Raw genomic sequence first — 14,154 nt, 5'->3', positions numbered from 1 at the left:
ACGGCCGGGAGGGTAGTGGCTCCTTGCTGCTTCCGTGCTTTGTTCTGGAAAGAGAAGGGATTTCTGACTGCCCACCGAAGCTTTCCCATTCCCAAGTTCCATTCGACAAGGGAGCTGCAAGGATCAGTATTGTGTCATTTTTTAAAATCTGAATATCTTATGGTGTTGGTTTTTTTTGGGGGGGTTGGCTTTCAGAGGTTTACAGATGAAGACTGCAAGATGAAACAGCCAATTACGTGAAGTTGTTTTTCCCCCTGTAGAAATACTGGTTTGTATTCTCACTTGCTGGGCAGCTCAATCCTTACGCTAAGGTCTGCACAAGGGTTCACATCCTTTGCCCACTAAGAACGGAGGCAACTTCTGCTCAAGGTCTTGATGGGAAGAACTTGAGTGCCTGAGGAAGCCCTGACAAGTGGGGCAGATTCGGTGGATGGATATTTGGGGATTGCCACATGGGCACATTAGATCCCACAACCCAGCATCCATCCACAATCTGCAGGACCAAAGGGGTGACGCAGCACAGGGCCGGCATGCCTTGCAGCTTTGTTAGCTGTGGGTGCAGCACGGCGGGCACATGCTTGAGGACATCAGAGCTGAGCCAATAGAGGTCACTGTCGCTGCCATCCTGTTCCCTTCCCAGTGGTGGGTGTACCCAACCCCAAATGTTTATAGGCCTCATAGTTCTTATTCTAGGAGCTCTGTCGGCATCTTGAAAAGTAGGGAAAGTCCTTACTTTAGCAACCTGGAATAATAATGACTAGATTAGTTCAGGCATTGCTTGCAGACCCTAATGGACCAGGCTGAGCTCAACAGCACGCACTCACAGGCAGCTGGCCTGTCATAGTGTCTTTGCAGATTGATTGCTCTGGAGGGTTTCAGATGTGTTGGCATCAGCACCTGGCTGTGAAGGAATTGTTGGACCCCGTGGGGCTGGGTTTGTCAATAGCAGCAGTCCATCTTTGCAAATAGAACAGGTGCTGAGGAGCCTACCTGCATTCACCGTCACGCTCTGCTGCATGTCCAGGAGCAGAGGAGCACGGGGTGCTCGGGGGCTTGAGTGGTCTATCACCCCTTCGCACAGCAGCTCCCAGCAACTCAGGCCACTGCAGCTCTGTGTTCTTGGTAGCAGTGCTTGTTCAGGTGAGTTCCACTCCTTCATTCTCCCTCCCTTCCCCTCCCCTCCCCTTTCTTCTCCTGTCCTCTCCTCTTCTCCTCTTTCTTTGCCTTTATTTACATAAAATAAAACATTAAAAGTAAACTACTTTTGTAGAGATCCTTCGAACTGACATAACTCAGGCTAAGGAGGATTTGGGAGTAAGAAGTGTGCCTTGGTCTGAGTCCTCTCTGTAACCCTGCAGTGTGAGTGTTGGTGTGGAATCCACAGGGGGGCACTGAAGCCATTCCCAGCACATTCATTCTGACTTCCGAGGGACCGCTACCAACCCTTGCTGCCCAGGCAGGGTGTTGGGGAGTGGGCAGAGCATGCTTAGGCTCCAGGTCCAAGGATCCTGTGGCTACAGGGCCCTCCGCCCCATGTTACGACATTTGTTGCAGTAAGTCTTGCTTTCTCTTCTCATGAGAGTGTTGTGAAATCCATAATAATACATAAACTAGAGCTGGACGAAACATGCAAACGTGCGGATGCTCCGCAAGTCCTAAGTGGTTTTTTTCTGGCCATCTCATTACAGACATCCTTGGCTGCATTTGGTCAGAAATAATGGCCGCTAATGTAATAGATTCTTGCATGCTTATTTAAGTGAATTTTGTGGTCCGTGGCTTTGCGGCATCCCTCGTCATCCCATTCGCTGTGCTAGTCTGCCTGTGTCGCTGGTGGCCTTTCCTTGCTACTGTTAAGCTGCTTGATAGGGCCATAATAACACACTTGTTTCCAGGGTAGACTCCTAATTTTGTGTGAACACCTGAAACTGGCCATAGGCGGAGAACACAACGTGACAGCCTGTCCTGCCTGTCTCTGTTGAGTTTCCCTCTTTGGTTTCTGGGTTGGGTTATTGGTGTCTTCTCCATCCTGAGCAAGCTCTGTGTTAATATCCTGTAGTCACCAGAACAAGTTACTGCAGACCTGAACATTCGAAACAGTAGGTCAGAATTCTGTCACAGCTCCTCTGGCCTCAAGGTCAGATCATCTCTAGGGGCAGGGATCGGGATGTGCCTGTCCTACCCTGCTTCCACAGCTCTCGGAGCCCCGCCCCTTGTCCTTCCCAGCCTGGAGGCAGCCAGCCCTGTGTCGGTCATCTGTGTGCCTGTCCGCTCCCATTCCGTCGGATTCCCTCTGCCTCTAAGGGCATGGTGATCGCCTTTGGGGCCAGCCCAGATGGTCCATAGATGCCTTCCCATCTCAGAATCCTTAACACCCTGTGGTAACACTGGCAGGCTTCCGGAATTAACTTGTTTTGAGAGGCTGCTACTCCATCCCTGCATTATTTTTTCGAAGAACCAGTTTGGGGTGTGTTGATTTTTCCCTATTTTCGTTTTTGCTCTTACGTGCCTTTCTGTTCTGATCTGTGTTCTTATTTTCTACTTGGCCCTGTTTTTGGTTTCATCTGCCCATGTTTTTGTAGTTTCTTAAGGTTAGTGCTAAGATTATTGCTCTCAATTTCCCTTTGTTCTACTCTAGCTCTATACCTGAAATTTTGGGTTCTGATCATTTTCATATTGTTGAGCTTTCATATCCTTTTTAATTGCAGTGGTTTCTTTGACCCCTTTAGTTTCCAGTTTAGAGTGACATTTTCTAGGTGGCCTTCAGTCACTGATTCTCTGTGAATGCTGCTTGCATGACCCAGTCCTGAATGACCCAACGGAGCTCAGGACGTGACCTCATCTGGGTACACAACCCTTGATGTTGGCTTTGAGTTTGTTCTTAGGAACGTGTTTCCTGGAGCTACTGTGCCAACTTGTTGATGGTGCCACTAATGCCTTTTGTGGCCTTGGTGATTTTCAAAAAGGTGGTTATTGCAAACGAAGCAAGAAATATCAGAGCTTGAATGTGGGTTTTTCTTTTTCTCTTTGCAGTTGTGTCTAATCTTGTTTCATATTGTTTGTAATTCTCAGTGAACATTTTGCCTTATTATGCCCCATCGACAGATTCCTGTGTCAGCACCACGTGGTATTTTCCTGTCATACTTTAAACCTGGTCATTTTTTGTTGTATGACTGGCATCATGAATTTCATTACATTTCCAGCCTTGTTCTGGGGTGCTGCTCAGCTCCCTGGACCCCTTGGATCGTGAGCCCACACAGTGCTGAATGCATCATGGCTCAGGCACATCCACTCTGACCTCCTTGCGTTGTAGAGTGGGGCCTGGGAAAACTGTTGCCGTGGGTTTCTCCAGGCCCTCTCAGGAGCTCTGTCCGCCACCTCATCAGCTTCCTGGGCACGTGTGATGCCTACCTGACTGCCCACAGGCCTGCTGAAGAGCTCCATGGCTCCTATTCTCTCCATGAGTCTCTTCCCTGTGAGCCCAATCCCTCGGCACCATACACTGAGGTGCATCCCTGCCGGGATCCCCCAGGGCCTGCCAGGATCCCCCAGGGCCTGCCAGGATCCCCCAGGGCCTGCCGGGATCCCCCAGGGCCTGCCAGGATCCCCCAGGGCCTGCCGGAATCACCCAGGGCCTGCGGGGATCCACCTGCCTGTGCAGTAGTTGGATGGCACACTGCCTTCGTTTCCAGACCCACAGGTCTCACCCAGGCTCACTGCCTAGCAGCCACCGTCCCGAGGGCAGTCAAGGGTTTCCTGTATCTTGGGGGTGACTTTGTAGTTGTTACATGCCGGGGCCTCCGGCTTCCCGGGCCTCGGTGAGAGTTGAATGGGAAGGGGAAGACCAGTGGATTGTTTTCCGTGTGTGTCTGTGTCCTTTCTTCCCGAGCTGTGTTAACTGGTCAGAGGTTTGTGTTTCATTCCATAGCAATTCAGGTGCTTCAAAGATACGTGTTGGGAAGAAAAAGCTCTATGAAATGCCTGTATGCACACGTTGTATTCCATGATGGGAGTAAAAGACACGTCAGTTGTGCTTGACGTTTTAAATTTTCGCTTGTGAACGCTCAGCCCACTACTCCATAGTCGCTTTCTTCTGCCGTGCAGCCTCTGTGACATAGACAAACGACGGCTTTGCTCTGTAGAGGCACTCTTCCTGCCCAGCGGAGCTACGTTTATGATTTTAAAGGAAGGAAGTTCTTTAATTTTCTTCAAGCATAATCAGACGTGCAGCTGCTCTGACCGTAATTCAGGCATTAAAACAGCTCCAGTCTCTTAAAGGAAATGCTGGTGTTTACTTCAAACAGGAAATACAAGGCAAGAGAAAATATAAAAACCGGGAGTTTTAAAAACTAGAAAATAAATACGTGGTGTTCGTGTGAACAGTTACATATTGAGGCAAGTCAAACTCGGATGCTAACTTGTGAAAATGTTGTTTGTTTATTTTTGGGGGGCTGCCCCCGAAGCGTAGATTGCCACACTCGTGCGTACCTTCATGCGGCAGTGCGGGGATGGCAGGCACAGGTCTCCCAGCTTTCAAAGCAGGAAAGGGTGGTTGCTCACCTAAGAAGCTAACACAATAAAGGGGTTTTGTTTAACCTTATTGCATTGCAGTTGAATTTTCTCTCATGGTAAACAAGGCAGATGGTCAGTGTGTGGTTAGTAAGACTTTTTGGCTGTGGGGAAGGTGAGCGGTTGCTGTGGTGTGGGCGCCTTGGGCAGCAGTAGATGCCTGCGACACCCGGGTCTGTAGTGCCCACCTTTGTCCCTAGCAGCTGACTCTAGTCCCTTTCCAAACTCACAGCAGCTCTCTCACAGTCAGCCTGGTTCACACAGCCTTTCTGATAGATGCAGTCCGAGTAGAGCTTGCCAAGACCATGGCATGTATTCCCCCATTTCAGCTTGCTGTGGTAGTCTTCCCTGGATTTTAGTTTGCTTGACTTAGTACGTGGCTTGGGAGGAAAACATAGCCCCCAGGGAACATGTCTGGGGCCGTCTCTTCCTGCAGTGGAAATGCTTAGGCCCTGGGAGGCAGCTGTGCTCTCATCAAGCCGCAGTCCAGGACACCTCTTAAGGCTGGGGGCATGTCTCTGGGAACAGAGGGACATTCCCAGTAAGGAAGCACAGATGATACACTTCAGTAAGATCGGTCGCCTTTCTGCAGATCCCAGGGCTCAGGTTTCCTGACATGGTCTTGGAGTTTGAAGCAAAGAGCAAGGAATCTGCTGTTTTCAAAGCCCTTACCTATTTAAGACGACCACTGATGGCCCCAAAGGGAGCATCGCAGAGATCCTGGAAATACTCTTGCATGTCTCTCTCTCTCTCTTCCTCTCCCCACTCCCTCCCATTAAAGTTTTTCTTTTATTACTTTGGCTTGGTAATATCTCTTGTTGCCATCATCAACACTACTATACCCAAATGCTTTTAGTCAAACAGAATGGAATGAGTTTTGTTCCTCTTTTAATTGTTTTTAATAAGTTCTGTTCTTTTGATTGATGAAAGCAATTTTGCCAGTGACTCTGTAGTAGTCCCACATGGATGCATTTTAAATAATATTTAATTGCCAGGAAAAGGCAAGAGTAGAGAGTGAATAATGAACACAGCTTGTAGGGATTCAAGAAAGAATGAGTTCTGGCTGTCTTGGCTCATCCTGGCACCCACAGCTTGTTAGCAATCGCAGTCTCTGCTGTTGCTTTTCCAGCCTGAGCTAAAACATACACTAAGTCTGTTTTCAAAATATTAAATTGTGCTCACATCTCTGTAAAATGTGTACGTCCTGTTTGAAAATGATCTCATGGAAATTCAGTATGGAGGGAGCAATGACTGTGAGAGCAAAACATAACGGCTGTGTCCTCTTTTTCCCTTTTTCTTTTGGAAACAAGCTGGACCTGTGATCTGCAGGATGCTGAGCTACCCACCGACACGCCGGGCTCTGATCGTGGGCTGTGGCCTGCAGATGTTCCAGCAGCTGTCGGGCATTAACACCATCATGTAGGTACTTCTTCGTGGCTTTGGACTCGAAGATTGCTACGGTAGTGTTTTACGTGGAAAGAAGAGAATAGGCTTCTTAGTGACTTGACTTATATGAACTTAACTCCTTTGTTGAGAAATCAGATTGACATTTTTTAAATCCTGTAGCTTGTGCCTGCTATTGTCAGTTTGTTTTGGGTGTAATGTATCTTTGATGCCATTTAGCACCCCTTACCGGCTGAGCTAATATTTCATTTTGTAAGATGTTTCTCATGCTATCAAGCGAGAGAGAAAGCAAATGAAAGACAGCTGGCATTGTCAAAGTTTGGGGGTGCACATGTTCCTGTTTCATTCCTTGTGCAGTGATTCCTTGATGAAGTTTGAAAAAGACATGGGAAGAAGTCTGTTTATGACAACCAGGGCACAGGAGAAGGGATACGGAGGAGGAGGGCGAGATGGTGAGGCAGCAGAGGGCCTTGGTTTCCAGTGTTCAGAGCCAACGCCCACATTTTGTGTGGGGACAGAGTGGAGCATAGCTGCCCCACTGTGTCTTCTTCCTTCATTCTGTTAAAGCTGTTTCTGCACGTGGCTTTGCACTGAGTGCACAGCGGCCATGCTCTCCGGCTGTGTACATACTTCTGATGGTAGAAGCAAGCTGAATAAAGTCTCAGGTAAGCATGTCTTTGACAGTTTTGGTAAGGCTACACAGGACTCCCAAGTTCTCCTCCAGCTGGGCTTTTGAGACCCTAAATGGAAACGAATTATTGAGTGAAAAGATATGCAGTCTTACCCCACCTGTTGGGAAAAATGACTCATTAAAGAAAATAAATTGTGTAACTGTCTTTAGGAAACTATTTGTAGTGGAGACTCTTGACACTGTCCTTTAAATTTCAGTGGTATTTGATGAATTATTTAGTGATGAATGAGAAGATAGGTTAAAATTATTTTCTAAAGATTTATTTATTTGAAAGACAAAGTTACAAATGAGGTGGGGAGAGAGAGCGCGTCCATCCACTGGTGCTCTCCCCAAATGGCCTAGCAGTTGGGGCTGAGGCCAGGAGTCGGAAGCTTTTTCCAGGTCTCCTACATGGGTGCAGGAACCTAAGCACTTGAGCTGTTCTCCACAGCTTTCCCGCACGCATGAGTAGGGAAGCTGGATTGGAAGTAGAGCAGCCAGGGCTCAAATGGCTCCCATATGTGGTTGCTCAAACGTAGTGGTTGCCTAATGCATTACGTCGTAACTCTGGCCCCCGAAAATAGCTTCTAAAGTGAATCATCAAGGTCAGGTGACCCATTAGATAAAAGGATTTGGTAAAAATGCTCCACCCCCTTTGTGACTTTGACCTTGCTTCTAACTAGCCGGGCTTGGCTGTAGCTTGCTGATGCTAGCCCTCTGTCCTTGTCCCTCGTGACATGCAGTTCTTGCTCTCTGTTTTATCAGCTGCTCTCAGTCTGATGGATGCAGTGGTGCCTTGCACATTCACCCGATCTCTTTGCTGAGCTTGGGGTGATTGTTCTGCTGCACGTACACCTCCCCCATCCCGAGTGCGCCTCGGCTGTGAAGTTGCGGCTGTCTGGCACCAAGTTCTCAGATAGCGTGGTACTGTAACAGCCATATGTGAATATCCTATTGACCACTTTCTTAGTATGTCCCATTCCTGAATGAAGGTTTTGTTTGTTTCTTCCTTTTCTAAGAAGTAGTTAAACTTAGCAAGTTGAAAAGCACAGAAAATGCAGAATTTTTATGTCACTTCTTTGTGTTTGCTGGAGGCTGAGACCGTGGCCATTCTGATAGATGGAGACTGGGGCCGTCGTGTCCCCAGTGGAAGCAGCTCTCATCATCCCTTTTCAAGTTGCAATACGTTTCCAATTTCATTTCTCAGAATCCTCCATCTTGCCACAAAGATCAAGTAACCTAGGATCCCGATATGCTGTGTTAAGAGTCGTGAGAAGAATAAATGTGTTCTGCCCTTCACAGACTGCGTATTATATGGCTAATGTTATCGGTGCTTACGTTTGAGTTTTAATCTTGAAACACAGGAAGGATAAAGTGAATGACAGTTGAACTCGGACTGTGTCTGTTGGATGTGGTCAGGTCCCTGAGGAGACGAGAGTGATGCTCATGGCCAGAAGGCACAGGCTCGAGTTATTAATGTGTTGCCTCTGAGGGGTGACTGGTCAGTCGCAGTGCATCATTCCAGACAATCGTGTATGGAGACAATGAAATTTCCTCTACGTCAGTGTCGTTTTGATGGACGGCACTGCTGATGATTATCCAGACGACAGTCGAGACCTGTGGTGGCAGTGCGTTTTCATCTGCTCAGACTTGCTTAAAGTCAAGTGCGTGTGGACACAGCTTTTCCCATTATTCCTAAGACTGAATAAATACCACCTTAGTACATTGTGTTCATAATTTAAATTAGTATCTTAATTGGAGACTGAGAACTTATGCTTTGTGGATTTTAGTAGAAGATATCGTTGCATTATGTCCTTATTTCAAAAGTCTTTTTTTTCATTCAGAATTCTGCTCTAGTGGATTTTTATTTTTATTGTCTTTAACACCAGAGTGGTGCTGTCTCCAGCCTGTTTCCTTTAACTGTGAAATTCAGTAGGAAGTGCTCTTTCCTACCCCGCCCTGCCCTAATCGGGTGCAGAAGCTGGAGATCCTTCTTACGGATCCCATCTTGTATCATAAATGCTGTGTGAACCTCAAGTGTGAGGCATTTCGGATTCTCTTTGCCACTAAGAAGAGTTCATGGGCAAATCCTGTGGAGAAGTAGTGGGCTCATTCCTCCTCACGTTGCATCATGTAACCCAAATGTGCTACATTCTCCTTCCTCTTCCTCTTCCTGTCGTTGTGTCCTCTTCACCTGTCCAGTGTCTTACCTCCTCCCAGGAAAAATATTTTTTCATCTTCTACTGATGTATTTTGGCTTAAATAGCTCCCATTCGTGTAAAAATTCTTGCTTCTTTGTATCCTAACCCATGTTTTCTCATTCACTGTGTTAAACAGAGGGCTTGAATATTCTTAAAAAACATTCCTAATTCAGATATTGCATCCAGCTTCTAGAAGAGGAATCTTTCTAATATAATTCTGATCACTTCATTTGAAGCATGCTGCTGAATAAATTACTTTCCTTTGTTCACAGGAGAAGAAAAATTGAACAGAGTACCTGCTTTTCCGGTCTAAGAGGTGTTGATATTATTTCTTGTGTGCAACAGACCAATAAAATATTTCTGTTCATGTCAAAATTAGGGAGAAGAGTGATGGATGAAGGTAATGGTGATTAATATAAAGAAATTCTCACTTTGATCTGTTCTAAATTCTAGTTACAATTTCAGTGACTTCCCATTTTCTAAGAAATATCACAACTATTAATAAATGGGTCATTCCCCACATTATCATCAGTACAGTCTAAATATGATGATGTATGACTGAGGGATTTGTGTGTGTGTGTCCCTGCGCATCCATCCGACTGTGGGCGTGGTTGGGTAGATAGATGGATTAATGGAGAGATAGATGGGTAGACAGACGGGTGGATGGACAGATAAACACAAAGCTCTATGTGATTTTGGTTACATTCTAATTATTTTGAGGAACTTAGAGTGTTTTAGCATATTCTAATAGGCTAGATATGCCAAAATGTGGGTTATGATTAGATCAACCAGCCACTCTATATATTGGGCAAATTAAAGCTATATTTTTAGCTGGAAAGATCAAACAGTTAAATGACTTACTTTGAGGTTCTGGAAAGAGTCAATAGTACAAGCTGGCATTGTGGTATAATGGATTAAGCTGCCCTGTGCTGCACAGGCATTCCATATGTGTACTGCTTCATGTCCCAACTGCTCTACTTCCAGTTCCAGTCCCTACTAATGGCCTGGGAAGGCAGTGGAAAATGATGGCCCAAGTGCTTGGGTCACTGCTACCCATGCAGGAGACCAGAGGATGCTTCTGGCTTCAACACATCAACTGGCTTCAATTGTCGCCCATTGTAGCCCTTTGGAGAGTGAACCAACTGGTGGAAGATCTCTTTCTCTCCATTTGTACTCTGCCTTCCTAATAAATACACAATTTTTTTCTTAAGGCAGCAAAGAGCTGGAACTTTGATTTGTTAAACCTTTGAGTCTCCTTAAGGTGCAGAGGATTGTGGAGGATGAGCTGCTTTTAACAGCCCTCTGATTCTTTCACAGCGAAGCTCCCAGCTTCAGCTCTCCTCTCCCTTCCATTTGCACCAATGTAGAAGGTTGGGAAAAGGGCCAGCATTGTAGCATAGCAGATAAGACACCGTTTGCAGTGTTCTCACCCATGTGGGTGTTGATTGATACCACAGCTACTGCACTTCCAATACAGCTCCCTGCTGATGCTCCCGAGAAAAGCAGAAGGTGGCCCAAAGTTTGGGCCCCTGCCACACATATGAGAGACCTGGAAGAAGCTTGTGGTTTCTGGCAGTTGCTTGGCACAGCGCTGGCTCTTGCAGCTGTCTGGAGAGTAAGCCAGTGGGTAAAAAAGACTTGTCTCTGTCTCTCCCTCTTTCACATAGGTAAATGATCATTCTGTGTCAGTAGAGGGTGGGGAGTTCTGTGGTAGATCATTCTTACTTCCATAACTGCTATGCCTTGATGTATAAGAAATCATTCCTACTATAGGTTAGTAATTCAAAAAACTCATAAGAAAATGGGATTAATGCTGTAAACTTAATCAGGAACAAAATTTTTCCATGGTATGTATAAAATCCATATTAAGAAGAGTTATGCATAGATTTCAAAGAAATTTTGCACCAAAATAAGCTCACACATTTAATTGAATTTTAATGAACTTTTAAACAAACTTTTCAAAATAACTTTCATTTACAAGAGATGATGAAGGCTGTTAGAAAGCAGGCTCTTTGATGATACACATAATAAACGCATTTTGAGCATTAAGTGCCAGCAGATACTTGAGTGCTAGTCCAGCTCTAGAATCAATATTTATAAAAGCAGAATAAATAAGCTAAAGCTCTTTAGAGCCTTTTTAATGATATATTTATTATTGTCATGGCAGCGATAGAATTTTTTCCTGCCTTTCATATATATTTCACCGTAATTCCATAGAGGGTATTTCAGTTATTTTAACATTCATTTCTTTACTTAAAAGTCAAAGTTACACAGATAGAGGGGAGTGAAAAAGAGAGATCAAAAAAAAAAAAAAAGAAAGGAAAAAGAGAGAGATCTTTCATCAGCTGGCTCACTCACCAAATGGCCATAGTGGCCGTCCCTGCGGCAGGCTGAAGACAGGAACCAAGAGCTCTGTTTGTGTCTTCCACATGAGTGTGGAAGTCTTCCACATGGCTCCTGGGCCATCTTCTGCTGCTTTTCCCAGGCCGTTGGCAGGGAGCTAGATGGGAAGGAAAGCAGCTAGTACTTGAATGGATGCTGATTACAGGCAGATATCCATGATTAACATAGACACAAAAAATCCTCAACACAATACTAGCCAGGAGAAAACACCCGTTGCTGCTTTCCCAAGCCACAAACAGGGAGCTGGTTGGGAAACAGAACAGCTGAGACATAAACGAGTTCTCATATGCGATCCCAGCACTTGCAAGGTAAGGATGTTGCCATTAGGCCAGCACACAGATCCCCTCTCCCTCTTTTTAAAAGCTTTATTTATCTTATTTATTTGAAAGGAAGAGAGGCAAGTATTTCTAATCCACTGCCTCACTCTCCAGATCCTTCAGCAGGTGGGGGTGGGCCAAGCCCCAGCCAGAGTTGGAAAGACAATCCTGTTTTCCCCAATACTTCAGCTGTCATTGACGAGTTCCAGGGTGTGCCCCACCCAGCGGCTAGAATCCACAGTGGAGCCAGGCACCCCGATATGAGATGCAGGCATTACAAGAGGTGTCTCACCCACTTTGCCAAGTGCTCATTCCAGTGCCCTCCGTCTTCATTAACTTCCTGCCAAACTGGGTGCAGGTGGTAATTTGAGAGTCAAGAACATGAGTATGTGAGAAGGCAAAGTGGGGTAAGCAGGACATTTGAGGAAGCAGCTGGCACTCAGTTCTGCCAAGTCCTCTCTGGAAACTGTGCCCCAGAATCATTGCAGGATATTTATGCTCAGCCCATGGTCTTTCATGCTGAAGGTCGACCCCTGCTGGGCCTCCTAAGCAGTCTGTATGTTAGCAGATCTCCCAGGCAGAGAAATGAAAACACAGAGGGCATTGACCTGGCAACTGTCAGGCTCCGTGATGTTTCCATGGCAGCTGCAGGTGAATTCAGAGAGTTGGGACAGGGTTCCCGAAAAAGCCTCTGCCTGGAAACATGGGGGATTTCAAAGGCTCATTAATTTTAAAAATGTATTTTGATGAAGAACATGCAAGGCATCTTCAAAAAGTTAATGGAAATGCACATAATGAACAACGATGCATAGATTTTTTGAGTCTTCTGCACAAAAATAAGCTTACCTTTTAATCCCAATGTCCCTGATTTTTTTGGAAGTTCCTTTGTAAGTGGAAAAAGCAAGTTTAGGGCCTGGCACAGTAGCCTAGTGGCTAAAGTCCTCGCCTTGAAAGCGCCAGGATCCTATACGGGAGCTGGTTCTGGTCCCGGCAGCCCTGCTTCCCATCCAACTCTCTGCTTGTGGCCTGGGAAAGCAGTCAAGCAGAAACTGCTACAACAAGGCTTTTTCTGTCTCATGTCTCAGCAGCGTCACCTTGGCCATCACACCTCCATGTGTGGAGTTCCTGGAACAAAATCGAATCCTGTGCTAAACTGAAAGTCCTTTACCAGCTTTCAGCAACAGCCTTTGGAAGACCACAGCCCTTCGTGGTGTGACTTGGTGTCTGCTGCCCTGTGTCTGCCACTTCCCATGTCGTTTTCTCCTGCTCTGAGGACCCTCTGTTCTAGCAGGGACCATGACTTGGTACACGCATGCGCAGGCCATTCTGGCTATCTGGAATACCTGGACACCAGCATACTCAGTTTTTACGTCATCTGGAACCCAGGGCCCAATCCTGATCCTCCGCCCCGGCCTCCTGCAGTGCTGTGGGTGGGTCATCTTCATTGTTCTGTAGTGTAACTACAAGTTTTCCTGCTTGCACCACAGTGCACACATGCTCTCATGCCCCTTAAACTGGCTTCAGTTCCTCCTCGCTCTCTTTTTTTTTTAACCTTTTAAAACATTTATTTGATTACTTGAAAGAGTTATATAGAGAGGAAAGAGAGAGGGATCTATTCCATCTTCTGGCTCACTCTTCAGATAGCTGCCATGGCTGGAGCAGGGTAGGCCAAGTCCAGAAACTTCTGTGTCTCCCACAGGGTGGCAGGGTCCCAAAACGTGGACCGTCTTTCTTTGCCTTTCCCAGGCCATTATCAAGGAGTTGCATTAGAAGTGGAGCAGCCAGGATTAAAATTGTTGCCCCTAGGAGGTGCCACCATTGCAGGTGGCATCTTTTCCTGCTGTCCCACAGGCTGGCCCTTCAGTTTGGTTTTTGTTGTAGCGTGGTGCCTGATGGCCTCAGCGACGCTGACGCTGGCCGTGCACATCTTCTTTAACTAGCCTGCAGATAGAAACCTTAGGAAAACAAAAGCCATAGTGCTCAAGGTTTGAGAGAAGAGGTGAGTCTTGCTCATTGACGTGATTGACAGACTATAACAATATTTCCAGTGATTTCTAATACTGAATTGATTCATAAGTTTAGTTTGGGTTTCAATGCAAAAGCTTCCATTAAGAAATTCCTTGAGTCAGGTCTCTTAATTCCTTCTTAATGGGGAGATGGAGGAGCTAAGCTAGTGCCTCCTGGCCCTGGTTGTGGCTGCGCTCCCTCCCTGTGGCTGTGGGCCTTCCAGGATGCCAAGCGCCATTAGGCTGGTGCACGTGGAGACAGACAGTCTGATGCCATGTCGGCCGGCAGAACGGTGTCTCCTAGCGCGGCAGCTGCATGCTTATGATCATATTATTTGGGAAGGGCAGATTGAAATACCCAGTGCTAAGTATAAGGCACTCATCTTTTCCTACACTCAGTGCCAGGAAAAATAACAAGAAGATGGATGATGTTGCTTAAAGCATGCAGTTTTAACTTTGGTCTCCACACAGCACCAGCTACTTCCCTCTGGATTCTTCTGACCACTCATAGCTGCTTCTCCAAAATTCTTTTGATAAAGGTAATCATTTATCTAAGACTGTTAACAGAAGCAGAATTCCACCCCCAC

The 14,154-nt window shown here is 46.2% G+C and overlaps 1 protein-coding gene across 1 annotated transcript in view; it reads left to right on the top strand.

Moving 5' to 3' along the window:
* The window catches only part of SLC2A13 (solute carrier family 2 member 13), a 112,776-nt gene that overhangs the window by 55,550 nt on the left and 43,072 nt on the right, over nucleotides 1–14,154 (top strand). The window contains exon 4 of the mRNA XM_040978883.1: nucleotides 5,877–5,985. Coding sequence (XP_040834817.1) covers nucleotides 5,877–5,985 — 109 coding nt within the window. The remainder of the gene's footprint in view (nucleotides 1–5,876; nucleotides 5,986–14,154) is intronic.

The sequence above is a fragment of the Ochotona curzoniae genome, unplaced genomic scaffold, assembly GCF_017591425.1.
Source record: "Ochotona curzoniae isolate NIBS_2020 unplaced genomic scaffold, NIBS_Ocur_1.0 contig_2927, whole genome shotgun sequence".
NCBI lineage: Eukaryota > Metazoa > Chordata > Mammalia > Lagomorpha > Ochotonidae > Ochotona > Ochotona curzoniae.
Note: the sequence above shows the minus strand (reverse complement) of the source record. Positions and strands in the feature narration are given on the sequence as shown.